A 27,485-nucleotide genomic window follows, 5' to 3' on the forward strand; every position below is an offset into this window, starting at 1 on the left:
GACACACACACGAGAGAGAGAGAGAGAGAGAGAGAGAGAGAGAGAGAGAGAGAGAGAGAGAGAGAGGCTGGAAGCTGGGTGTGATCTACATACCTATAATCCTAGCAATTAAGGACACTGAGGCAAGATTGCCATGGGCATGGGTTATATATTGAGCTTTAGGCCAGTTTAGATTATTTAACATGACCCTATCTCAAAAGAGAGAGGGGGAGGCTGGGGTGAAACTAGAGGCTCTATTCCTCACTATTGTGGGCTGCGGCCAAGTAGTGATAAAGAGAAGAAAAGGAAGGAAGGAAGGAAGGAAGGAAGGAAGGAAGGAAGGAAGGAAGGAAGGAAGGAAGGAAGGAAGGAAGGAAGGAAAAGGAAAGACGGAATTCTCAGATTTTCTGTTTTGAGGCATTTAACATTCTGAAACAGTTGGGCATGTTAACACATGCCTTTAATACCAGCATTTAGGAGTAGAAGCTGAGAATCAAGAGTTCAAAGCCGTCCTCAGCTACATAGTGAATTTGAGGCTAGCACTAGCCACACAAGACTGTCCCATCCTAGACAAACTCAACAAAGACAAAAACATGTCTTTTGCGCTAAAGGCTAGACTCTCGTTCTAGTAAGTTGTTGCCAGTCACCTGGTTCCTCCCAGGTTCCATTTCTTAGTGTATAAAAATGAATGGACTGAAATGGGGGTGCTAGGCACAATGCTGAGCCCCGGGGTGTAGGGTCTGTAGACCCACAGATAACATGTGGCTGTCATTGTTAATGCAGGCTAACATTCCCCTCCCTTCTCCGAAAGAAAAGGGTTTGAAGGAAGATCAAGTGTGCAGGAGACACCAGAAAATGAGCAGGGATTTGTCTTAGCTGTGTAAACGGCTTAGCTCTTTGTAAAAGAAGCCATGGCTGGGGAGGTGGCACAGTCAGCGGAGCGCTGGCCCCACACATGTGGAACCCTGGGTTCCATTCCCTGCGCTGCATACACCGGCCTCACACGACTGTAATCAGCTTGAGGTTATTGCCAGCTGCATAGTGAGGTCAAGGTTGACCTAGGCTACAGGACATCCTGTCTCAAAACCTCCCCCAAAAATAAAGATAGGAAAACAGTCATATAGCCATGGAGATAAATCTGATATATCCAAACGGAGATGGGCTCTCTAAGAGTGAAAGCTGTAGGAGGAACAACAGAGAAAACAGATAATTGATCTGAGTTCATAAAGAAATATAACCCACACTCCAAATGTGGAAATGTTCTGCCAAGCTGGAAATTTATACATCACAAATCTTACAAATGAACAGTAATTTATGTAGTATGTAGTGAGCGAACCCTACAATTCAATTTAAATAAAATAATTGATTTAAATAACAAAAAAATCCCCTGAAGAAAAATTGACCAGCTGTCTTAGTTACTTTTCCCATTGCTGTAAGGAGACACCATGAACAAGACAACTTAGAAAGGAAAGCATTTGCCAGGCAATGGCGGCACACGCCTGTAATGCCAGCACTCAGAAAACAGAGGCAGGTGGACTTTTGAGTTCGAGGCCACCCTGGTCTACAGATTGAGTTTCAGGATAGCCAGAGCTACACAGGAAACCCTGACTTGAAAAACAAACAAACAAAAAAATAAAGCAAACAAGAGAAAGAGGAAAAAGAAGAGAGATCATTTCATTGGGGGCTTGCTTATAGTTTCAGAGGGTAAGTCCATGACATTGAAGAGGAAAAAGAGGATGTTTAAACCGGCCCATCACACTGTGACCCTGAGCTGTTGTCACGGGACAAACTGCAGAGAGACACAGCCACAGCTGTTGCCCATGGCAGACCTATAAACTGTTTGGGTGGGGATTTGAGTGTTTTGTTTTTAAAGATTTATTTATATTATTTTATCTATTTGCATACACGCAGGTAAATGTGTGCAGGTGCCCTCAGAGCCAGAGAGAATCAGATATGGGTGCCCTGGAACTGTTGTTAGCTACCTGATGTGGTTGCTGGGAAGCACACCCAGGTCCCTTGAAAGAGTGGTGTGTGCTCTCAAATGCAGAGCCATCACTCCAAAGCCCGAGCAGTTTTTTCATAGATACCATTTTCACAATATTCTTGTGATAACTTCATAATTAGAAGGAAAATATTTTTTTTTAAAAATCCAAGATTGACAATGAAAAGTTGGGGTTAGAGAGGCTAGGGAGATGGTTCATTTGGTGAAGTGATTGCCTGAGTTCGATCCCCAGAACTCATGTAAACAAACAAGATCAAACATAGGGCATGGTGGTGCGTACTTTTAATCCTTGCAGCACTGGGGAGGCTGAGACAGGAAAATCCCTGGAGCTCAATGGTCTAGTTTAAGTGGCAAGCTCCAGGTAGTTAGAAACCTGGTTTCAATAAACATCACCTGATATAGTCCTCTGGTGTCCACAGGCATGTGCACATACATGTGCACCTGCACATTCATGAACAGCACATGCAGAGTTCTCTGATGTCTTCTTATTAAAGATATATGTATTTTTATTTTATATGGGTGTTTCTCTGCATGTGTGCCTGTGCACCATGTGCATGCAGTGCCTGCAGAGACCAGAAGAGGGCACTGTAGATCCTCTGGAACTGGAGTTATAGATAGTTGTTATCTGTTGTATGGGTGCTGAGAGTCAAAGCTGAGTCCTCTCCAAGACTTACAAGTGCTCTTAACTGACGGATCATTTCTCCAGCCCCCCCCCCCGCCTCCTTAAAAAAGATTATTATTTATGTGCTTATGTGTTTGTGTGGGAGTGGGTATGTGCTTGTGAGTGCAGTGCCTGTGGAGACCAGAAGAGGGCAGCAGGTACCCTGGACTGGAGTTACAAGTGGTTGTGAGCCATCAGACTTGGGTTCTGGGAACCGAACTCAGGCCCTCATTAAGAGTGGTTAATGCTCCTAACCACTAAGCTATTGCTCCAGTCCCCTGACATGTCCCTTGATGTGGGAGATGGCAGAGGGTCAGGGGTGGAGGTCAGGCTTTCCAGGACCCAGACACAGGGCTCACACCCAAGACACCCACTGCATGGCTGTGGGACTTATTGGCTCACAGATTCAAGCACCAATCCTTACATGGAAGGACTGTGCATGGCTGCTCTATCATGAAATCACAGCCAAGGGACATCATGGCGGTGGCTGGGGAGATGCATCTCTCCTAGATGGTTTCTGATGGGTACATTTCATCTCCTCCTGCAGCTCCGTAACAATAAGGCCAAGGATGTCTGCCTGGATCAGGGGCCACTGGAGAACCACACAGCAATCCTGTACCCATGCCATGGCTGGGGACCACAGGTAGGACCACATGTCTGACCAGGAAGTAAAATCAACAACCCCAGGCTCATGGGACTTCGGAAGCATCTCTTACCCATTGTTCCAAATCCTGTGATTTTTTTTTTTAAGAACTTAGATGTTTCTCTGGTTGTGTCATTAAAGAAGGTAGTTTACTATGAGGGTTAATATTGATTATCAGCCTGGCAGGATTGGGAATCACCCAAGAGACGGTCCTCGGGGTGTGTCTGTGAGGGAAGTTCTAGAACAGGGTAGTTGGGTTTGAAAGGCACACACGGAATGTGGACAGCACCATTCCACGAGTGAGGGGTCCCAGGATGAATAAACTGGAGAAAGTGAGCTGAGTACCAGCATCCGTCTGCCTCCCCTTCCTGACTGTGGATGCGACATGACCAGCTGCCGCAGGCTCCTGCCACTGTGCCCTCACCATCATGATGGGCTGCACCCTCAAACTTCGAGCCACAGTAAACCCTTCCATTTTTCCTTCCCTTCCTTCAGCTGCTCTTGTCAAGCGCTCTGTAATGGCAGTGGAAAGAGTAACTGCGTATCTAGTCACATCCAGACACATGTCCAGGGGGTAGATGTGTCAATGTGTATGTTACAGATGGAAAAGAAAACTATGATAAACTTTAGAGTCATTTGCTAACAGAGAGAGACGTACCATATTGTGTCATTCAAATCAAAATTGCCTACCTACAACCATGAAGAAACAACAAGGACCCTTCTTAATTATTTTTGTTTGTTTTTCAAGACAGGGTTTCTCTGGAGGCCCTTTAAAAATATGTGTGTGTTTGTGTGTGTGTGTGTCTGTGTGTCTGTGTGTTTTTTAGTATGCAATGCCCAGGGAGGCCAGGAGAGGGCATCAGCGCCCTTGAACTTGGAGTTAAGGGCAGTTCTTAGTTGCACAACAAGAGTGCTTGGAACTGAACCTGGGTTCTCTGCAAGAGTAGCAAACACTCTTGTCTACTAAACCAGCTCTTCAGCCCCACAGAGACCCTTTTGAGAAGCCAGCTGCCATGCCCACCCTGAAAGTCCTTCCCTACTTTGCTGGGTAAATATTAGTACAAGGGCAGAGCCCTCACCAAGAAAGAAGCGTTCTCAGGCTGTCCGAGGACGCTTAAGGCAGCTTGAAAGGGGACAAAATGAAGAGGCGGAAGAAATAAATCTCCCTTGATAACTTGGCATGAGTAAGCAGAGAAAGAACATGTGTGTGTGTGTGTGTGTGTGTGTGTATGTGTGTGTGTGTGTGTGCGCGCGCGCACGCACACGCGCATGCATGCTACCTCTAAGGACTTGCCAGAACTTCCCTAAGAACAGGGAGGAAATATATACCCAAACACCATTAGACTTGGCTTTCACAGACAGACTAAATGTTCTGTCAGTCAGCCGTCACAAAAGGCAAGTTACAAACTGGGAAAGCGTTCATGCCCCCTTCCTGAAGACTGAGAGTCAGTGCTAAGTTGACGTATTAGTTACTTTTCTCACAGCTGTGGCCAAACCCTGACAAGAAACCATGTAAGAGCTAGAGAGCTAAAGCGAAGGTCCCTGGGGGCTTTCTGGAAAGCCAGTCTGGCCAATCATTGAGTTTCAGGTTTAAAGAAACCCTATCTCAAAAGACAAGGTAGAAAATGCTAGAGGAAAAAAGCCCAATGGTGAACTCTGACCTCACACACATGCACACACACCCTCACATGCACACAAACTGCACACAGAGAAAAGACTGTTTGGTGGTAGATCATTTATCTAGCATGCTCAAAGTCCTTATTAGATACAATGCACCCTAAATGATACAATTTTAATTGAAAAATACTTTAAAGAGGGCCTAAGTAGACCCAGACATGGTGGTGCACGCCTGTAATACTAGCAGCTGGGAAAGTCAGGATCTTGAGTATGAGGCCAGCCTGGGTGACATAGGAAGACTACCACCACAACAAAACAACAGGACCTCATGAGATGGCTCATGGTTCCTAGCAGATTTTGTGGCGTTTGGTTGCCAGCATCCGTGTGTGCCAGCTCACAGCTCCAGCTCCAAGGGAGCTATCACCCTCCTCTGGCATCCATGGGAAAGTCCATTCCCATGTGCACATCCCCCGTCACCCCACAGAACAATAAATAAATACTTACTAGTGAAAGAATGCGTCCAGGTGGAACTGGCCATCCACATTCTCCCCCCTCCCTCAGTAGGAGCCGGAGGAGCCGGGCACCGCTTTTCCTTCCTTGTAGAAGGTGACTGGCAGGGTACAGTCCCAGGGCTTCTGTTGTGAAGTAACTAGACTTCATCTTTCGTCTATCCCACCTGTGAACGTGATGTCCCCGTCACCTATTTGATTGCAGAAGAGCACTAGACTTAGGCTCCTCACTGCCATCACTAACCCACCCTTCTCGGGTGAACTCCCCTAACAACATCGGCTGCTTTCTCTGCACTGATTTTGAAAGCAGGACTAACGGTGTTTGCAGTTCCTCCTGCAAGCTCTGAGTGTGTGTTTGGCTCCGTCCTCCAGCTGCCAACCAGGCTGAGCCCCCGCTCCCAGCTTGAGGTTCTCTCTTTCCTGTTCAAAGCTGTTCCCTCGGATCGAGGGGCTCCCTCTCTCCCTACCAGGCACACTGGCATCTTTCTCCACTGCCCCATAAATACCATAGGCAGGGGCTGAATCATGCTTCCAGACCCAGGCAAGTCCCAGAAGACAAGACGGGCGTTCCACAGTCATTGTTAGCTTAATTAATGGACTCTATGTTGTAATTTATTATCAAGCAGCAATTAAACAGAGATAAAATGGGCACCGTGGAGGATAATTTCCTGTCTTGCAGCATGTGTTTATCAACAAGATGGAAGTAGTTCCTGGCCACTCAGAGTGCCTGCTTGCTCTAAGTGTCTGATACAAGCTCATTAAGACTCTCATTTTTGTCTGATTAATAATTTGCATTTTTTTCTTGAGCCTCAGCTTTTTTTTAAAGATTTTTAAAAAATTTATGTGCACGTCTGTGTGCACACATGTGTTTGTGAGTGTGCCTGCCAGTGCCCTCACAGGCCAGAAGAGGCTGTCAGATCCCCTGGAGCTGGAGTTACTGGTGATTGTGAACTGCCTGATGTGGGTGCTGGGGACCAAGTATGTTGGAGACATTTCAGATTCAAGTCATAGCAGTAGGCCATAGATCCCACCCTTATGCCAGGACTAGGCTCATGTCTAGGGTGGTCACAGGAAAACCTGACAAGAGTACTAACTGACCACGATGTTGGATTCATTTGTACCCTCTTGGTGTGTGTGTGTGTGTGTGTGTGTGTGTGTGTGAGTGAGTGTGTGTGTGTGTGCATACATGTGAATAAATACCTGTAGAGAGCAGAGGTCAACTTTGGTATCATTCCTAAGGTGCTGTCCACCTTGCCTTTGAGACAGGGTCTCTCACTGGCCTGGAGTTCACCCAGTAGGCAAAGCTGCCTGGATGTTGAGACCTGGGGATGCTCCTATCTCCACTTCCCCAACACTAGAATTACAAGTGTGCATCATCGCACCTAGATTTTAATATATACATATATATATCTTATTTATTTATGTTGTATATGTGTGAAGGTCTGTCTGTGTATGCATCATGTGTATCCAGTCTCACAGAGGTCAGAAAATGGCATTAGACCCCCCTGGAAGTAGAGTAACAGGTGATTGTGAGCTACTTGACATGACAGTAATAGGTTCTGGTATTGAACTCAAGTCCTTATGCCTGCACAGCAGATCAACTTGGCCATCTCCCTAGCCCCTTCTCTGTTGCTTCCAGCCCAGCCAGTCCTCCTTCCCCAGTTAGAGTCTCCAATTGCCCTGAGAGGTAGGTCACTGCCCCCAGGACCTCAGATCTTCAGTCTCCTAGGGTGTGCAGGTTGCTCTCTCAAATCCCTCCAGCTTAACCAGGATGTTCACAGAATTTGCCTACACACCCAAATGCATGGAAACTGAAAACATCACAGAAGGTTATGAAGAAGCCCCACGGACAGGGCATGTCCATCCCTGGTGGGATTTGAGACTGGCTTGATCCTGTGTAGGCAACGGTAGCTGCTGGGAGATCTTGGGTACAACAGCCACGTCATATCCAGGGGATAGCATTCTAAGCTCTCCTCCCCATCCTCTGGCTCTCGTACATTCTTTCTGCCTCCTCCACTTTGGAGGGAGGGGGATAGAGCTGTCTCATCGGTGGTTTAGTCTCAGAGACACACGTTCTCAGCGTTTTGACTAATTGTGAGTCCCTCCATCCACTACTGCCCACTGTCGAAGGAGACTGGCCATTCTGAAAGAGACTGGACATCTATAAGAGACTGGACATGTGTAAGAGACTGGCCATTCTGAAGGAGACTGGCCATTCTGAAAGAGACTGGCCATTCTGAAAGAGACTGGACATCTATAAGAGACTGGACATCTGTAAGAGACTGGCCATTCTGAAGGAGACTGGCCATTCTGAAAGAGACTGGCCATTCTGAAAGAGACTGGACATCTATAAGAGACTGGACATCTGTAAGAGACTGGCCATTCTGAAAGCAAGCTTGCATGGAATTGGTTCCTCTTTGAGGGGTGTCCAGCTCTGCTCTGGGGCGTGAGGGGCAGGAGACGACTTTCTGGTCAGATGGAAAGAGGGGTTTACTCTGACTCCAGCTCAAGGGTACCACCCATCATGATGAGGAAGGCATGGAGGCAGAAAGGGCTGTGGGAGGTGGCAGCAGGAATGTAAGAGTGTTTGTTCATTTCTTGGTGGGTCTGGAAAAAAGAAGGGGAATTACCACTCTTTCTCTCTTCTCTCTTCTCTCTTCTCTCTTCTCTCTTCTCTCTTCTCTCTTCTCTCTCTCTCTCTCTCTCTCTCTCTCTCTCTCTCTCTCTCTCTCTCTCTCTCCCCCCCTTCCTCTCCTACTTGTGGGGATAGTGGGAATTTGTATACATGTATTTATGTATATGGAGAAACCCCATCCCGTCATCATGAGAATTACAGACTTTTTACATGGGTTCTGGGGATCAAACTCTAGTCCTCATGCTTGCAAGGCAAACTGTTTACTAAGTGAAGCATCTCCAAGGTTTGACTATCTTTTTTTTTTCCATTTTTATTTCCTCTGGGACCCCAGCCTATGGGTTGCTGCTGCCCACATGGTGAATTTTCTCTCCTCAGTTAACCTTCCTGGGCATGCCCTTCCAGACAAACCTAAAAGTGTTCCTCATTAATGCCCTAGTCATTTATTTATTTGTTTGTTTGTTTGTTTGTTTGTTTTTACTGTGTGTGTGCACATGCACACTCATGCCTATGCACTCATACACAGAGTAAGAGGAAAACCTACAGGAGTCATTCTCTCTTCCACATGGACTCCAGGAATCGAACTCAAGTCCCGAGGCTTGGCAGCAAACACCTCCACTAAGTGAGCCATATTGCCAGACCCTTTGGCATTGCTTAATCCAACTGAGCTGACAATAGGAATCAGCCATTCTCAGGGCCAGGTCCATCATTGTCCCCTTTCCTGTCCTCTCTGTTGATGTGCCTTACTCTCTCAACCCTTCTTTTCTGGGACACTCACGTTCCTTCTCTCAGTTAATCTGTCACCGGAATGACACCTAAGAATTCTCTTTGTCCCCTAATTAAATGTAATCTGATCTTGGACTCCCTCTTCAGTGGCTTCATCTTGGAAGCGATGCATCATATAAATGCCTTGTCATGATGATGCATTGTGCCAATAAGACATTCACACCCTGGTGGAATGGCATGGCCCAGTGAGCTATTAGCTCAGGGAAGGCAGAGGCAGAAGCGAATGACAGCCAGAAGGCTGTTGCCTTTCAAATTCAATCCTGTGAGGGCTGAGAGAAGGAGACAGACGTGGAGAGCATGGTGAAGCACGCTCCCAGGGAAAGATGCTTTTGCACAGAAAGTAGCCTTGGGATGCCAGGACTATGCCTCTGCTATTTGGTAACAATAGATGTCCCTTTTGCCTGGGACATGCCCACTTTATGCTTGCTTCATTTTTTAAGATTTATTTCTTTTTAATTGTGTGTGTGTGTGTGTGTGTGTGTGTGAATGAGTGCAATACCTTTGGAGACCAGAAGGGGTGCCAGATACCCTGAAGCAGTCTGGCAGTTGTGAGTGGCCTGACATGGCTGCTGGGAACCAAACATAGGTCCTTGGGTTCTCTGTAAGCACAACCACTGAACCATATCCCCAGACCTATTAACTTCATCTTTAAAAATGCATAACCTTATCTCGGTTTTATATAATTGCATCTTGAAAGGTTTTTTTTTCCCAAATAAAATGTAGTCTTTGTGGTGTGTGTGTGTGTGTGTGTGTGTGTGTGTGTGTGTGTGGTGTTCCTGTGTCTATATGAGCATTTACATGTTGGTGTGTTGGAGTGTGCACGGACATGCATGCGAAGGCTTGTGGAGGCCAGAGATCAGCCTTGGATGCTTTCTACCTTATGTTTTGGGGACTGGGTTTCTCACTGGCCTGGAGCTCACCAAGTATGCTAGGCTGTCTGGCCAGGGAGCCCCAGGGATCCTCCTGTCTCTACTTCCCTAGCCCTAAGATTACAAGTGTTTACCACCAGGCCTGGCTTTTTTGTACATGGATTCTGGGGATGGAATTCAGGTCCTCATGCCCACAAAGCAAGAACTTCACCAACTGAGCCATCTCCCCAGCCCTAAAATGTACTCAAGGCAGAAACCCGGAGGCAGGAGCTGATGCAAAGGCCATGGAGGGGCACTGCTTACCAGATTGCTCCCCCTGGATTGCTTCGGTTATTTTCTTATAAACCTCAGGATGAACAGCCAAATAAGGAAAATTGCCACTCATCTTTTTGGTTGTTGCTATTGCTTGACTGACTTTTTTTGGTTTCAATTTTTGTTTTGTTTTGTTTGAGACAGGGTCTTTCAATGCAGCCTCAAATTTCAGGTGATTCCTCTTGCCTTTGACTCTAAAGTAGTGCCATGGCCACTGAGTCCCAACCCCAACTGCTCACTGGGGGATTCTAGGCAAGTACCATAACCACAGAAACACACCTCCAATCTCCATCTTCCCTTTTCACTTGAAATAAGGTTTACTACGGCTTCATTAAAGCCTTGGCTCATCTTGAACTTGAACCTGACTCAGATTCCCGAGTTGGTAGGATCCCAGGATCCTGTGTCACCAATGCCCATATCTGTGTGAGGATAATTTCCAAAGACCTTGTTCATTTGAGACGGAAAGGGTTCAAGTCTGCAGAAAATCGGGGTGGGTCCTAAAAAGGTTGGTGCTGGTCACTTCAGCCAATGGGCTCCCACCAGAGGAGGCCATCGGAAGAGGAACGTGACCGCTACCTGTAATCTGAGCATTCAGCACACAGAGACATAGGTCCCCGGGACAAGGTGGATAGCTCAGCTGGCCAAATCAGTGAACTCTATAGGTTTGTTAGAGACCCTGCTCAGTATGAAGTGGAGGGCAATAGAGGAAGACTCCCGGCATTACTCCCTGGCCTCTACATGCATGCACACACAGATGTGCCCGTAAACATGCATACACACATGCACATGAAAAATGAAAACCAGAGACATCCAGTAGCAGTAGAGAGAGATCTGGTAGGATCAGAACAGGGGCAGAGGGACCTGATGCACAGCCAGCCCACACATGCAGCCTGTAAGTGCCCAGTGGGAGGGAGTCATTGGAGTCTGCTGTCCTGCAGGGCTGGTGAGGCACATGGGACATCAGCTCCTGCACAGGGGACTTTGGGACAGAGCAAGAAACTCGGAGTGTCCACATGCTGCTGGGAATGTTCCAGAGCTAGGAAACACCAAACATGTAAGGCCACACTGCCATCTATGAAGACAATAACTAAATGATGAAATAATCAAAGTGTTGGGCTGGAGAGATGGCTCAGAGGTTAAGAGCATTGCCTGCTCTTCCAAAGGTTCTGAGTTCAATTCCCAGCAACCACATGGTGGCTTACAACCATCTGTAATGAGGTCTGGTGCCCTCTTCTGGCCTGCAGGCATACACACAGACAGAATATTGTATACATAATAAACAAATAAATATTTTTTAAAAATAATCAAAGTGTTTAGTGAAATAGAAGCAAGGCTCTGGTTCTCCAATGGTATGCATTATTGTTTTTATGCTGAACCCAAATGTAAATAATGCCCAGTGTAGAAGTTTCCTGTCCACTGCTAGCCCGCCACTTCCTCTTTAGAGCAGCTCAGAAGTTCTGGAGGGACACCTCAGCATTCACAAGAGTCCTTGCTGCTCTTGCAGAGGACTCAATCTTAATTCCTAGCATCCATATTGGGCAGTACACAGTTGCTTATCACTCGGCCTCCAGGGGATCCGACGCCCCCTTCTGGCCTCTGTGGGCACTGCACTTTGGTGCACATATACATGCACATTACTTAAAACGTTAGAAAAAGACTGGTGCTGGAGAAAACTATTTCTGTACTCAGGATAGACAGTCACAGTAGTAAGAAACCATTCTTATTGCATCTCAAGTGAGCACTAAGCCAACACAGCGGCTGAAGGAGCAGGTTGGAATCAACAGGACACACCCCCATCTCCTGAACAGAAGGTACACAGTCTTCATTCTTCGCTGAGCCTGGCTCTCCATGCTGACTGTGCCTGATTTTAAAGTGACAGGAGAGCCCCTTAATGGCCAAGGCTTTGCGAGCCACGTTTTTACTGGCCATTTAATGGATTTTTCAATGCGTTCCAGAGACATTTAGCAATTATTGTCAGATTTTTGTTTATTTGGCTGTAACCTGAATATTTCAGCTCTCCCTCAAGGCTGCTAAATCTGGGTTAATAGTTGTGAGTCTCTCTTAGATCATCTCAACTAGAAAATGCTTTTCCCCTCTAAATGAGAATTAATTGTATTTGATGGTAGAGGTTTTGGTTTTTCTCATGCATTAGGGTTGTGGATAATGGTGTTCATTTCTTCTCCTGGGCCCAGCAGGCAAATCTAGAGTGATCCTACCCCATTCAAAGGTATTTAGCTAGCATTGGCTCTTTGTACATACTTTTCTTGTTCCTCATGGTATTAAAAAAATGGGAAGGATGTTGTTAGCCTAAAAACTACCAGGGCTGGGGAGATGACCTCATCACTGAAGTGATTGGCACTCAAGGAAGAGCACCTGAGTTCAATCCCCAGCACCCACACCAAAGAGCCAGGTGTGGTGGTTCATGGTTTTAATTTCAGCACTGGCGAGATGGATGCAGGGAGAGCCGTGGTGTTCATTGGCCAGTCATTCTTGCCTATTCCGTGAGTTCTGGGAAAGTGAGAATCCAATCTCGGAAAGTAAGGTGCATGGCACCTGAGGGATGACACCCCAGGCTGACCCCTGACCTCCACACCTACGTGCACATACGTGCGTGTGCATCTGCACAGAAATGTGTGCACCCGCATGAACGCATGCACACAGAGACAATATGGTTATACCTGTGGCTAGAGTAGAAACATGAACTGGTCGAGAACGGCTCACAGTCTGCATAGTGGGGCCAGGGGGTCGAGAGCAGAGAGACTGGGAGAGGGTGAGTGAGGCAGATTTCGACGAACCGGGAGAGACCATCTAAAACAAATGGAAACATAGGCACCCAGGGCCCAGGCTGTGGGACAGGAGTCTGCAGGGCAATGGGGTCCCCTGCAGGTATGGAAGAGATGCCATCTAACAGAGTCATGGGATGACGATGAAGCTGACGGAGACCCGGGCATATTTGGGATGTAAGTCTGTATGGGTCTGCTCCATGGGCCTGACCATGGCCTTCAGAAAACAGTCCTTAAGGAAACATGCAGAACCCATTGTTCGGTGTGGCCATGAAATCCCAGAGGCCTGACTGTGCTCAGAGAAGCTGTCTAGACAGCAGCTGTGCACGAATGGTAAAAATTCTGGCAGTGGAATGTAGAAAAAGGACAGCAACGAAGAGCAAGGGCTACCGAGATGGTTCAGCAGGTGACGGTGGTTACACCAAACCCAACAACCTGGGTTCCATCCCCGTGACCCACATGGTGGAAGGAGAGAACTGATCCCTGCACGCTGTCCTCTGACGTTTTCTAGTCACACCTGTCCACCCAAGATTAAATACAATGCTAAATTAATAGATACATAAGTAAGAACAATACTAGCTGCTGCAGCATTAAAAAAAAAAAAAGACAAAATGCTTGAGAATAAATCCAACCAAAGACACACAAGACCTATCCACTGAAAAAATATAAAACATCATAGAACGGCATTACAGCCCCAGGGGGAAAGATCTGGGAGCATGGAGTAGAAGAACAAACACTCTTAAAGTGGCTCCCCTCCTCCAAGTCGGTGCCCAGGTGCAATGCAATCCTGCCAGAATTCTACCTACCTTATTTTTTCCCAGAAATTGAAACTGCAGTTCTAAAATTGATTTGAAAACATAGGGGATGCAGCATAGACAAAACAGTGCTGATTGCAAGGAATTAAATTTAAAACATGCACTCCAGTTCTGAACTCACTCCAGAGCTGTGGCAATCCACGCCCTGAGGGCCAGAGAAGTGGGCCAGAGGTTAGAGGGCTTTCTGTACAAATGTGGAGACAGGAGGTCAGGCTCCCAGAACCGCAGAAAAAAAATGCCAAGTCGACATGGTGATCCATTTGTAACTCCAGCCTCAGAAGGCAGAGACAAGCAGATCCTCAAGGCAGGCGAGCTCGTGAGAGTAGCCACATCCGTTTTGACTGACAGACCCTGCCTCAATGATTAAAACAAAATGCAATCAAGACAGATGCCTAATGTCAACATCAGTCCCCCACATGTGTACACATACCTTCAAACACACCCTATACATGCAAAAACATTCATGCATACGCACATAACACACACGTATGAACACACACAATGAACACACACACACGTACACACAGAGGTGGCTATGATGGAAGAAAGACCCAGAGATCAATGGAATGGCATTGAAAGCCCCTAAGTAAATCCTTACATTCACAGGCAACTGACTTGTGACAGGGGTGACATGAGAGTCTTTTGAACAAATGGCACTGAGACAACTAGACACACACATGAGAAAGAGCGGATTTGGACGCTTCCCTTAGATCATCTGGGAAAAGAGCTCAAAATGGATCAAAGGCCTAACTAAATATAAGAGCAAAAATGATGAAAGCCATAGAAAACACAGGGAGGGATAAATGCTCCTGACCTTGGCATTGTCGATGGTTTCTTAGATACATCAAAAGTGCAAACAAACAGAGAGAACAAACATTATTACCAAAATTAAAGACACCCTGCTTCAAAGGACACTGTCAATACAGTGAGAAACTCACAGGACGGAGGGAAGTGTTCAGTGTTCCGTCATCTGAAAAAGCTCGAGTGTCCAGATGTGTGAGGAATTTTTGCATCGCATGGAAGAAAAGGAAAGAAGACAGGAGGGGAGAGGGGGAAGGAAGGAGGAAGAGAAAAAGGCAAGGCAAGGCCTGCAGGATGGCTCTGCGGGTGAAGACGCTTGCTTCCAAGTCTGGCTAATTGTATTCATTCCCAGGACCCACATGTTGGAGTAGAAAACCTGTTTGTCCTTTGACCTCCGCGCCTACATGCAGCAAATACACACGCACACGAAGAAACACAACTCAGGCAACTCGTTTTTACAGCAAACGAAGGTCCTCAGTGGGCATTTTCCCGAAGAATATATGAAACAGCCAATATGATGTTTAACACTGCAAATTACCAGAGAAATGCAAATAAAACCCACAACGGCCAATTCTTGCTCTCTAGGATGGCTAAAATAAAAATCAAAGCAGGCAGTCACAAGATGGGGTCAGCATGTGGGAAATGTGTACCCCAGTATGTTAATGGGAGTGTAAAGTGGTGTGTCGTTGCTTTGGGAGACAATTTAGACAGTGATTGAGATTCCACACAGTTGCCATATGACCTCAAATGAGCAATTCCAACTATTGCTATACACCTGAGAAAAGGGAACATCTGTGGCCTGTGTCTTACTGGGGAGACGTGAGCAGACTCTACCCACCCCCGATAGGGGTGACAAGAAACCAAAGAAACTCTCGGTGAGCCAGTGAATCTTTGGGGGTGACTGCAGAGTTGCTGATGAGTGGGTACTGCCAGCAAAACACCCACCCACCTGTTTGTGTGATGGCTCATGAAGTCACCGTGTCCAACAAACAGGCAGATCAGCTGGTTACAGGCCTTCTTCTCCATCGTCTGTTACTGTTCGTATCATCTCCCCGTCCCGCTTTGGAGTCTCCTGAGTTTCGGGAGCTTCCTGGAATTTCCATTTTGTTTTGTTCCTGAGTTTTAAGATGCTTCCTTGGGAGGAAGGGATGTTTTCAGTTTAGAGAGAATTAGTACACAACATGTAAAGACTACACACACACACACCCAAACACACACACACACACACACACACACTGACATTCCATGCCAGAGAGAGTCATAATGCCCAGAGAGGAAACAACCCAAATGCCATTGAGTGGTAAGTGAAGGCAAAAGGCTGTGGTTTAATCACATCTGAGAAAGAGGGACCAGGGTGCTTGAATCCATGCGCATCCAATGAGTTGTGACTGGAACAATGAGAGGAGTCACGGAGGAAGAGAGAGAACCACACAGGGGGCTTGGCTTGGGAACATGAAGCCGGAACATTCTGGAGGTAAGCCAAGGAGTGTTCTGTCCAAGCACGGAAATACCTGAAGTGATATCTTGGAGGCAGGGAACCACAGCATGAGGGGTGTAGGTTAGAAGCCACCGCAGTAGGCAGACTACACCAAGATAGCGCCCACCCAGGCCTGAGACAGAGCAGACTTTGACAGTGGGTCCTGGGTCCCCTACTCTCCTACCTTGCAACAGAAAAGTAGACAAACAATGGGTCTGATGGCATCACTTCCTTTTCTCATCTCTGCTACAAAAATACCAGCCACAAACGCGGTAGTAGACAGATTCGTTTTGACTCATGGTTTCAGAGGGTCTTAGGGCATCACCACGGGAGAAGTGTGGTGGGGCAATTCACATCCTGGCAGATGGCACATGTGGAGACCAGTCTACGTCATGACTGACCATGACCCAGCATTAGGTAGCAAGCAGTCAGGGATAACAGATCTGCAAAGATGTCCCCTGGTGACCCACTTCCTTCCTCTGGCAATGCCCCTACCCCCTAAATGTTTGACAGGCTCCAAAAATGGCATCACCAATGGGAGACCAAAACATGAACCCCCTGAGTCCATTTCACTCAAATCCGTAACATCTACCATCTTTCAGGCCATGAAAGCATTCTGGGTAACGAACCCAGCAGAACCTCTGTATATCAATGTGAAAATCCCACCAAGAGCTCCTCTGTCCTTAGCTGTCTACTTGGCACAGCCTAGAATCGCCTGAAAAGGCAGTCTCATTTGGGGGGGCTGCACATATTTCATTGGCTTGTGGGTGTGTCTGTGGGAGACTGCTAATGGATGCAGGAGGGCCCAGCCCACTGTGGGCGGCTCCATTCCCTGGGCAGGTGGCCCTGAACTGAGCACAGACCTATGAGCCGTCCAGAAAGCAGCGTTCTTCCATGGTTTCTGCTTCAAGTTCTTGCTTGAGTTTTTGCCTTACTCCCCTCAGGGATGAACTATAACCTGGAAGTATAAGATGAAATAAACTCTGTCTTCCCCGTGTTGTTTTCCCCCTCTTCTTTCTTTTTTGGTTTTTTTTTTTTTTTTTTTTCCACGACAGGATTTCTCTGTGTAACGTCTTAACTGTCCTGGAACTTGCTTTATAGACCAGGCTGGCCTCGAACTCAATGCGATCCACCTGCCTCTGCCTCCTGATTAAAGAGGAGGTACCACCACAGCCTGGCTCCCTAAGTAGCTTTTGATCAGATTTTTTTTTTCCCACGGCAGCAGAAAGGAAACTAGAACACGGCCCCCTTGCCTGCCCTCTCTGGGGCCAGCATGGCTTGGACTAGTATCTGATTTTCACCGGTTTCAGTACACTGGGTCTGTCCGTCATACCCTAGCAGTCTTCAGAAGGGAACCTCTCACTCCGAGCCGCATTAAGCGCTGCTCTTTAAACATCTGGGTCACAGATATGCTCAGTTAATTAATGTTCTTAGCGCTGCTCATTTGCCGGCTGGATAATAGATTGATTCATAATTTCAATAAGCAGCTGTGTATATCTTTCCCTGGAACATAAAGGCGGCCCGCTGTCATTCATCAATATGCATTTGGGTGAATTGAAACCTACTCGGGGCAATGTTGTTTGGGGAGGGGAGGGGAGGGCTTCTGAGTTTCCCACCACTTTGCCGCGAACAATTACTCTGATTTGGAACTAATTTGCGTGTAGAGCACACATTCATAGCATCTCTCTCAAGGACACTTAATAAGCTCGCTATTGCCTGTGCGAGGGGAGCGGCAAGGCTCCCTTTGGGGATCAGAGCCAAGGGTTTCTGAGTAGCATTCACCGAGAGATGAGAACCCTCTCAGGGAAATCTCAGCACCTGAGAAGATTCACTCCCGCTTCTGCGCACAGCCCTCGGGTCTGGTCCCTTCACTCACTGCTGTGACAAAAACGCCTGACCACAAAACATAAGGAAGAAAGGGCTAATTGGGGCCCCCAGCCTAAGGGACAGCCATGCTGGCAACGGTGTAACAACAAGGGGTCACACGGAATCCGGAGTCAGGAAGCAGAGGAAGATGGATGCTGGGGCTCGGCTCACTTTCTCCTTTTTCTTCAGCTCAGGATCCCGGTCTGAGAACGGTGCCACTCACATTTAAGGTGGGCCTTCCCACCTCAGATCACTCCCAGAGAAAACTTTAAGGGCATGCGCAGAGGTTTGGATTCTGGATGATTCTAGATCCTGTCAACTTGCCGTTCGATATTTACCCACGTCTCTCCTACTATCGTCTTGGCTGATTCCTAAGCAGAAACTCCCAGGCTCTGTAGAAGGTTCAGGGGTTTTCCAGAAGTCTAAACAGTCACTTCTGCTGAGCTATAGGGCCAGGGAGGGAGGAGTTGTGATGTGGTGTATCAGTGTCCGGGCGCAGCTAGCTCATGGTTCTCCTAGAGCAGGCTGTCCTGTGTGTTAGGCATTCGGGGGCAACTGTGGAATGGACAGAAAGTTGAGGTAAAGCTGGGGACCTGAGCTATGGTGCCTCTTAGGGCCTCACCCTTTCCCTCTCTCTTGCTACTCTCCCTCCTCCACAGCTTGCCCGCTACACCAAGGAAGGCTTCCTGCACTTGGGTGCTCTAGGGACCACCACACTCCTCCCTGACACCCGCTGCCTGGTGGACAACTCCAAGAGCCGGCTGCCACAGCTCCTGGACTGTGACAAGGTCAAGAGCAGCTTGTACAAGAGGTGGAACTTCATTCAGGTGAGCTCTCTGGGGGCGGGGCTGAGGGAGGAGCAAGATCCTACCAACCACAGGGGAAGGGGTAATGGTGCTGTGTCCCCAAGGCTCCCCACACCATGCCACTGGGGAGTCAGCTCTGCCAGTCCTGGACCAAGCTCGCAGACTCGTTTCCAGGACCACTGGAGGAAGGGTTTCTGTGAGAAGTAGCCTGTCTGATTCCATTGCCAGTGTTGGGGCTGCTTTGGGTAAACCCATAGAGAGGATTCCTGAATGCTGCTATGCACTCTCAAGCAAGGTTGAGAAAGTCAGCTCTCAGATAGCTTTGGAAATTTCTGTGTATGTACACACTCCCATGTATGCAGGTATGCATACATATATACATACTTATGGGGGTCAGAGGGGAACCTTCAGCTACCTACTACCTAGATATTTTTAAGATTTTATTTTATTTTCAATTATGTGTGTCTGCACATGAGTGCCTGTTCATAGAGGCCACAAGGAGGCGCCAGATCCTCTGGAGCAGAAGTTACTACAGATGGTGGGAGCTGCCCATAGAGTGGGCTGAGAACTGAACTTGGATCCTCTGGAAGAGCAGCAAGTGCTGTTAAGAGCCTTTTCTCCAGCCCCTCCAACCCCGACCCTAGTGGGTTTTGTTTTGTATTTGTTTTTGAGACAGCGCTCTTACCTGCTTGGAACTTGCCAAGTAGGCGAGCCTTGCTAGCCAGTGAGCTCCAGGAATCTTCCTGCTTCAGCCTCCCCAGAACTGAGATTACAGATACACATCGCTATGCATAGCTTTTTAATGTAGGTTTTGAAAATCAAACTCAGTTCTCCATGCCTGCATGGCAAACATGTGCACGTGCATACACACAGTACACACACACACACACACACACACACACAGCTGCCAGAAGACAGTCTGAAGGGGTTAGCTCTTCTCTTCCAAGATGGACTTCCAGTCATGAGGCGTGGCAAGCTCTCTCCCCATCCCGACCTCAGGATATCTCTATCCTGCCTCAGTCACTACCAGTTTCCCCCACCTGGTTTAGCCACTCGAACACAGTGGCTCCCATGTTCCCTTCCACTGTGGGAGAATGTGGGTGGAGTTTGTTCCCTGACAAGAAGTCCCAAATACAGGTGCTATGATGGTAAAAGCTCTGTCTGACTCTCTCTCTCCCCCCCACTTGTTTCTTTCTTTTCTTTCCTTCCAGAATGGAGCCATAATGAATAAGGGCACGGGGCGCTGCCTGGAGGTGGAGAACCGGGGCTTGGCCGGCATTGACCTCATCCTCCGAAGCTGTACGGGACAGAGGTGGACAATCAAGAACTCCGTCAAGTAGATGGAAGGGACGAGGGCACCTGGAGCCCAGAGCCAGGACAGGGCCTGGCGATCCTCAGAACCAGCCTCATGGTGGAGAGACAGCAGGCGCCCAGACAGTGCTCAGCGGACCTCCCAGGGCTCCTTCAGGACAGCCCTGGATAAAGATGCTCAGTCCCTCTCAGGCATTCAGCCTGTACGCTTCAAAGATCTCCCCTCACTCTTGTCTGGGAGACCAGGAGCTGCATCTGCTGCATACCAAGGGGCGAGACTGCTCTTCTCTCTCTGCCATATCATCTCCCACCCAGCGCCAGCAGCTGGGTCTGGCAGGGTCTCTCTCTCTCTCTCTCTCTCTCTCTCTCTCTCTCTCTCTCTCTCCTTCTCCCTCTCCATCTCTCTCATCTCATTCTTTGCTGCAGCTGCTTGTGAAACTCACCCTGGCCCTCCAAGAAATGGGAGGTGGGCATTGGGGCTTTGACAGCATCCTAGCTCCCTCTTGGAGAAGGAGGCAATGAGACCCTGAGACTTCATTTCTGCTGAGGACACTTTTGGCCCAGAAACCCGGTTGTATGCCAAGGCAGCCACCACCCAGACCATCCCAGCAAGATGGCGTTGGGACAAGCGTTCTGAACCCCTCTGGGTTCCTCTTGAGGCTCCCTGTCTCCATCACCTGGAGCCCCAAATATGAACAGCACCTGCCTGCGTCTAGAGGGAGCCAAATCGACTAAGCATGCAAGATGTTCCCAGTACCTAGTCAGTACAGCCAGGGCCAAGGTGTCCTGGTTTCAGGGAGCAGCAAGAGTCCTCCGTGCAGGACAGAAGGGCTGAAGAGTCAGCCTAGCAAAGGGTACAGGACCCTCCGTGATGCTTAGCCCTCAGCTCCTATCACCCCACGCTCTGCTGGCTGATGGGGGACAGAAGCAGCAGTCTCCTCTTGTAAGAGTGATGGCTGCTTTCCGATTGCCCTCTGGTTAGGGTGCACTTATAAATCAGAGTTAATATATGGATGCGTCTGCATGCGCGGGAAAGCGAGAGTGCGTGCCTGCCTGGGCGATGCGTGTGACTGGGTGCCGTGTTGGTGTGCCTGAGCGCGTGAGTGTGCTAGCGCAGAAGTAGCGGTGTGGTCTTGGGCTTGTGGCTTCATTGCTGACTGGATGGGGACGAGGATGCCTAGAAGTACAGGGTGGGTGGTCCCATGTCTCTGGGTCACTGGCCCAGAGGACGCTGCTGGGTCTTGCCTGCTAGGGTACCCCTTCTCTGAATCCCCACCCCCATCCACTACTGCCCTTGGCCAACTCCTGCCCAGAGCCAAATCCTGTAGGTGCCCAGTATGGGATCCAGTGTCTCATTTGGTGGTATCTCTATTGGGGATCATTCCTCAACCCATCTCCCCTCCTTGTGAAATAAATGTGTTAGCAATCCCACAATGCATACGTCAGCCTCACCTGCCTTTTGGTTTTCATATCGGTGTTTGCTTTTGTCATTATTTTGCAATTGTGGATCACATCCAACTCAAGCACTCTACCCTCAAACTACATATCCCCAACACTTAGGCTTCATTCTTCCCATACCCAGTGACCGCAGGAGAATTTCTGAGACATAGAGTGTTTCTTTGGCTTAGAGGCAGTTAAGTTTGGTTTAAGACAAAGCCATGCTCTATAGACCAGGGTTGACATCCTCTGACAAAAAGTACATTCAGGGAGGAAATGCATAAATGGCTCACAATTCCAGGTTACAATCCGTCATTGCAGGGCAATCAAAGCAGGAATCTGCAGCAGCTAGTCACCTTTATGCCCAGTCAAAATCAGAGAGAAAGGAATGTAGGTGTGTTAAATTGTGCTAAACACAGTTTCTCTGCTGTTATGTAGTTCAGGACCCCCTGCCTAGGGAATGATGCTGCCCACAGTGGGCTGGGTCTTTCCACATCAATTACCTTAAGACAATCCTCACAGACCTTCCCACCGTGCAATGCAGTATAGACAATCCCTACTGAGACTGTCTTCCCAGGATGTGTCAAGTTGACAACTGAAACTAGTCACGTCTCCAACCTGCCTGTCTGAGTTTGGTCTTACTAAAGATAAACAAACATCCTCACAGTTAGGTTTGAGACAAAGCCTGCCTACTCCTCCAACATCTATTTAAACCTGCATAGAACTTGACTATTTAACCCTGCTGACCTCAGGTTACGAGGTCAAGTTGTTCAGAAGGCCTTGAGTCTGGCTCTGCACACCTGGCCTGGCCACCTCACCTTCCCCTTCTATTGCCTCCAGCAACTTCCACCGTCCTTGGTGCACACAGCGCCTCCCAGGCGTTCATAGAGAAGCTGAATCCCACAAGATGTCTTGTTATGGAAATGGTGGGTCCCATGTCATGACTCTTTTGTAGGAAGAAACCAGGAAGGACCATCTTTGTTAATGTAGAGAAACAGAGAGAGGGAGAGGGAGAAGGAAAGGGAGAGAGAGATGGATGTAGCGGTAAACATAGGTATCAGTTACCATATTCCTAGTGTGTTCTTTGAGAACTGGGCTCAGACTGTATACTTATGGGGAATGTTTATCCTCAACTGTCACCTTAAGTACCCTTATCTCGGGGTAACTGAAGGGCAAACAGCTTGAGAACTTTGGGTTTGGGGAGCGATGGAGAAGGGGAGGAGACAGTTGGCAGGCCAGAGACCATGCAAGCTTCACTGGACTACTGTATAAAACCTCCTGAGGCAGCATCCGTGTGGGGAAGAACGGCTGGTGTCTTGGAACTTCAGTGCCGTGAAGCATGGGGCAGGGTTGCCGTGTGGTGGTGAATGCTGGGGTTGGTCTCCTGGGAGGTGAATCCCCTATGGGCATCAGCACCCAGGCTTTAAATCTGAGCAGTGGTCTTTGGTCCCAGAGTCCAGGAGCCAGGATGGCCATTCTCATAAGCACTATGTCATCAACTTCCTCCCAAAGCCTGGGGTCAGCAGCCAGGTCATCCTGTGGTTCTGTCCAATGACACAGGTTGCAAGCAGCTGGAGGTCAAGGGAGAAAAGAGAAATTGGTGAAGCCGGAAAAGGGGGGAGAGAACAGAAAGATCGGCTGAAGTGGATTTGAATGGGAAATGTCCCCCAGAGGGTCATGGGTTTGAACACTTGGTCCGCAGAAGGTTCTTAAACCTCAGGAACTAAGACCTTGCCAAAGGATATGAGCCACTGGGGACAGGCTTTGAGGGCTTTTGTTCTCACTGGTGTGTGTGACTGTGCAAAGGTCAGAGGACAGTCTGAGTGTTAGACCTGACCCTTCTACCATGCTTGAGGCAGTGTGCTGTTCATATGCCAGAATACCTGGTGTGTGAACTTGTGGGAACTCTTTTGCCTCTTCTTCCCGGCTTACTATAGAGTGCTGGGATTACAGACATGTGTTACCACAACCAGTTTTGCATGGCTTTTGGGGAACCCTGTACTGCATTAGCTATCTCCCCAGCCCTGTGATTCCCCCCCCCTCCTGACTGAGCTTCTCTGTGTAGACCAGGCTGGCCTTGAACTCAGACCCTCCTGCCTCAGCCTCCCAAAGGCTGGGATTTAAGGCGCGAGCCACCACACCCAGCTAGCCCAGCCACTCTTCTGGTACAGACCTCCCATCAACACTCTGCTTCTAGACTGTAGATACAATATGCCCAGATGGCTCACAATCCTGCAGCCATCCCTTTTCTACCATAATGGACTATACCCCTTCTCAAACCATGAGCCAACATTGCTTTTAATCAGGTGCTTTGTTGTAAAAAAGGAAAGTTGGGTGAATCTTTGATCCCAAATCCTTTGGGATTGTGGGAATGTCCCAGTGACGCCATTTTGCCCGATAACAGCAGAGCAGCAAGCTCTAAGCATTCAGCTCAAAGAGAGCATGTGGTCTTCCACCAAAAACTTGTGCATGGCATAGTCAGAGACATAGCATATGGGTTTCTTACTGTCACCCCATCTTGGCCTCAGAGGTGGCTATGGCAGGAGGTGTTGGGCTCTAAATCCCTTTCACTGTCCCCCTTCTTCCTCCCCACACTGACCATACACACACACACACACACACACACACACACACACACACACACACACAGACCCGTTCTCTTTCCTCCAGTTGATCCCTTAATCTCATAAAAAGTACTTCTGAGAAATGCCCAAGCTGTCAAAGCCTGTGCCTTTGAATCTGTGTGTTATGTCGCAAATGTCTTCATTATGGCTGTGCTTAACTCTGGGGCCTAGAAAAGGGACAACATGAAGCTGGGCATGGTGACATAGATCTGTAACCCCAGCGGTCAGGAGGCTGAGGCAGGAGGTAAGCCGCGAGTTTGAGGCCAGATATATTGTTAGTGCTAGGCCAGCGGGGAGACCAAGTTTCAAAGGCCATGGAGGAGAAACAATAAAAGGGAGGGAGGGAGGAAGGGAAGGAGGATGAGAGATGGAAAGAGAAGGGAACAGAGAGAAGAAAGAGGAGAGGGGAGGGGAGGGGAGAGGAGAGGGGAGGAAAGGGAGGGGAGGATAGAGGAGGGAAGGGGAGGGGAGGGAGAGGAGAAGTAGAAAAGGCGGACGCAGCAGCGTGGAAACTGGCGGTCATCTTGCCATCTACTGTGATTTCTAAGCCATCTTCGTTCACCTGCTACATTTCCCGCTATACTTGAAAAAATTCCTGTTTTACAAAGTGAGCCCCACAAGGCCAGGCCACGCTGCTAAGACTGTGCAAGTACTCGCTGTCCCCAGTTTCTACGCCATGCACCTTTCTTGAACTAAATGACAGCTGGCTGGGGCCAGGGCTGTTAGAGCCTGCTGAGGTAGCCAGGTGCCCAGAGCCTGCTCACGGCCAGCCTCCCGTTCTGATCTGGGCTCCAAATCACCAGCTCCCATTCTGCTGGCTTCTCCTTTCCTCCTTTGAAAACTGCTTTTTCATTGATCCTGTAACTTCTAGATCTGAGTTAGGGGCCGACGGGAAATTTTTCATTCTGTAACACCACTTCAATGCCATTTGACAAGTGTATTTAATCACGTCTCCTGTGGGGGAGCTTTGCGCAGTTTCTTCTAGAAATTAAAGCCGGGCAGTGGTGGTGCAAGCCATTAGTCCCAGTACCTGGGAGGCGGAGGCAGATGAAGATAGCTTGGTCTACAGAGCAAGTTCCAGGGGCAGGCTGGGCTACACAGAGAAACCCTGTTTTGAACAACAACAAAGAAAGCTAAAAAAGACATGTACAAAACACACATACACACACACACACACAGAGATGTTAACTGATAAAATGTTTAAGGGACTGGAGAGATGGTTCAGCAATTAAGACAACTTGCTACTCTTACAGAGGTTTCAATTCGCAGCACCCACGTGGTAGCTCACAACCAACCGTGACTCTAGTTCTAGGGGATCCAAAACTGTTCCCAGCCTCTGTGGTGTTGTATGTATACAGTGCACAGACATATCTGCAGGCAAAACATTCACATATATAAAATAAAAATTGTTAAACGTTTAAGATAAACCCCTGTATGTGTGTGCATGCATTGGTGTGTGGGTATGAGCATGTGACTACAGGTGCTTGCAACAGCCAGAGGCATCAGGGTCCCTGAAACTGGTTGTTGCAGGTGGTTGTGAGTCATCCAACGTGGGTGCTGGGAACCGAACTCAGGTCCTGTGCCAGAGTACCAAACTCCCTTAACCATGGAACCATCCCTTTAGACCCTATTATTTTAAATACAAACCTAGGCATACCTGGGCATGATGGTGCCCACCTTTAAACCCAGCACTCATAGGCAGAGGAAGATGAATCTCTGTAAGTCCAAGTCAGACTTGTCTGCATAGTTAAGTTCCAGACCAGCCAAATATACATAGTCAAGCACCATCTCAGCAAAACAAACAGAAATCAGCACGCATAGTAATTTGTTCTTGTAATTCCGCACTGGGGAAGAGAGAAAAGGTTCCCTGAGGGTTGTTGGCTGCCAACCTGGCCTTTTCAACAAGTACCAGGTCAATGAGGGGATTGCCTCAAAACCATAGTGGACAATACCTGAGGAACTACAGCAAGGGTTAATCTGGGTGCCACTTACACATGCATTAATATGTGGACATATATGCACCTGACTACACCACACACACACACACACACACACGTGTACAATCTTAATTAAAAGTGAAAGAAAGGGCAGAAAGGGGGAAAGGAAAAGGGGGCAGGTGGGAAGGATAAAATCACAGTAAAATGTATTTTAATTTGCAAGTTGTGATAACGAACAGATGTCAATATCTCTGCCTTTTGTAACTCATATCTGAGGGGCTGGAGAGATGGTTCAGTGGTTAAGAGCTCATTGCTGTTCTTCTAGAATACATGAGTTCAGTTCCCAGCACCCACACCAATCACCAATCATCAATCACTTCATGACAACCAATTCCAGGGAATCTAATGCCCTCTTTCGGCCCCTGGAGGCACTGCACTCATGTGAACATAGCCCCTGACATATATATGTAATTAAAAAGTTTAAATGCTAAAATCTTTAGAACTCATACTTGAGAGTACAATTACTTAAAGTTTCTATTTCAGGGTTGGCATGGGTCAGGAAGGAGGAGGGGGAAATCAATCTAAGCATTCAACATCAGCAGATTCTCTTACTCTTGCCCCTCAAAAGGCCAATTGATGGGTCTTGCACATAGATAGCACTCCCAGCTTGACGCCCCTGCTTTCAGTTGACAGTGGCTCCCAATGCTCATTTCTCAAGCAGAGAATGCCAAGGAGTAGAAGAAGAAGCCAGAGGGGAAATGTGGGTACTGCAGGTGTTTTCTGAACCCAGGAGACTGCCTTCCCAGACTCTTGTTACCACTGTCCTTAATAAATTATCAAGGGTTCCTATTGCCGCAGGATCAAAATATCATCTAACTACCCACCCTGTATTGGCTTTTCTCCTTGTTGCTGTGACAACATGCCCGATTAAAGCAGTTTAAGGATATGAGGGTTTGCCGCGGCTCTCAGTTTGAGAGGATACAGTCCCTCATGGGATGGTTGGCAGCTGGTATTTAAGGCAGCTGGTCATATAGCATCTGCAGTCAGGAAGCAGAGAAAGATGGATGCTGGGGTTCGCTTTCTCCTTTATATTGTCTCCAGGACCCCATCCCATGGGATGGTGCCACTCACAGTTAGGGGTGGGTCTTCCTCCCTCAGTTAACCCAATCAGACAACTTCCTCAGAGATGTTTCTATAGTGATGTTTCCTCAGAGGTCTGTTTCTATAGTGATTATCGACCCTGTCAAGTTGACAAGACTAATATATGTTCCCTGTGTGTGACTGTTCACCTGTCCATGGCCAGCCTGTCATATTCTGGAGACAGGTTACTTTAGAGCAGAAAGTCTTGTCCTGTCAGGAAGCTGACAAGGGCCTCTTCTCACTGCCCAGTCCTCTGTAGTACCAAGGCCTCCTCAATTTGTCAGTAATAACTATTCACTGAGGCCAAAGCAGGCCAGATGTGGTGAGATCCACCTGGAATCTCAGCACTCAGAAGGGTGAAGAAGTTAGTATCAAAAGTAAAAGTCCAGCCTGAGCTACATAGTGAGCTCCAGGGCAGCCTGGGCTATAGAGCAAGCCTGTGTGTGTGTGTGTGTGTGTGTGTGTGTGTGTGTGTGTG

At 48.1% G+C, this 27,485-nt stretch overlaps 1 protein-coding gene and 1 long non-coding RNA gene across 2 annotated transcripts in view; one reads left to right on the forward strand and one right to left on the reverse strand.

Moving 5' to 3' along the window:
• Positions 1-21,279, forward strand: part of Galnt17 (polypeptide N-acetylgalactosaminyltransferase 17) — a 419,016-nt gene extending 397,737 nt beyond the window's left edge. Inside the window, exons 9-11 of the mRNA XM_050166139.1 lie at positions 3,190-3,285; positions 18,412-18,579; positions 19,770-21,279. Of these exons, the coding sequence (XP_050022096.1) occupies positions 3,190-3,285; positions 18,412-18,579; positions 19,770-19,898 (393 nt within the window). The 3' untranslated portion in view covers positions 19,899-21,279. The remainder of the gene's footprint in view (positions 1-3,189; positions 3,286-18,411; positions 18,580-19,769) is intronic.
• Positions 1-27,485, reverse strand: part of LOC126516017 (uncharacterized) — a 64,986-nt gene that overhangs the window by 11,458 nt on the left and 26,043 nt on the right. The gene's annotated exons all lie outside the window — the stretch shown is intronic.

The sequence above is a fragment of the Alexandromys fortis genome, unplaced genomic scaffold (genome assembly GCF_014885135.2).
Source record: "Alexandromys fortis isolate MF-2015 unplaced genomic scaffold, M_Fortis_MF-2015_v1.1 scaffold_151, whole genome shotgun sequence".
In the NCBI taxonomy this organism is placed as follows: Eukaryota; Metazoa; Chordata; class Mammalia; order Rodentia; family Cricetidae; genus Alexandromys; species Alexandromys fortis.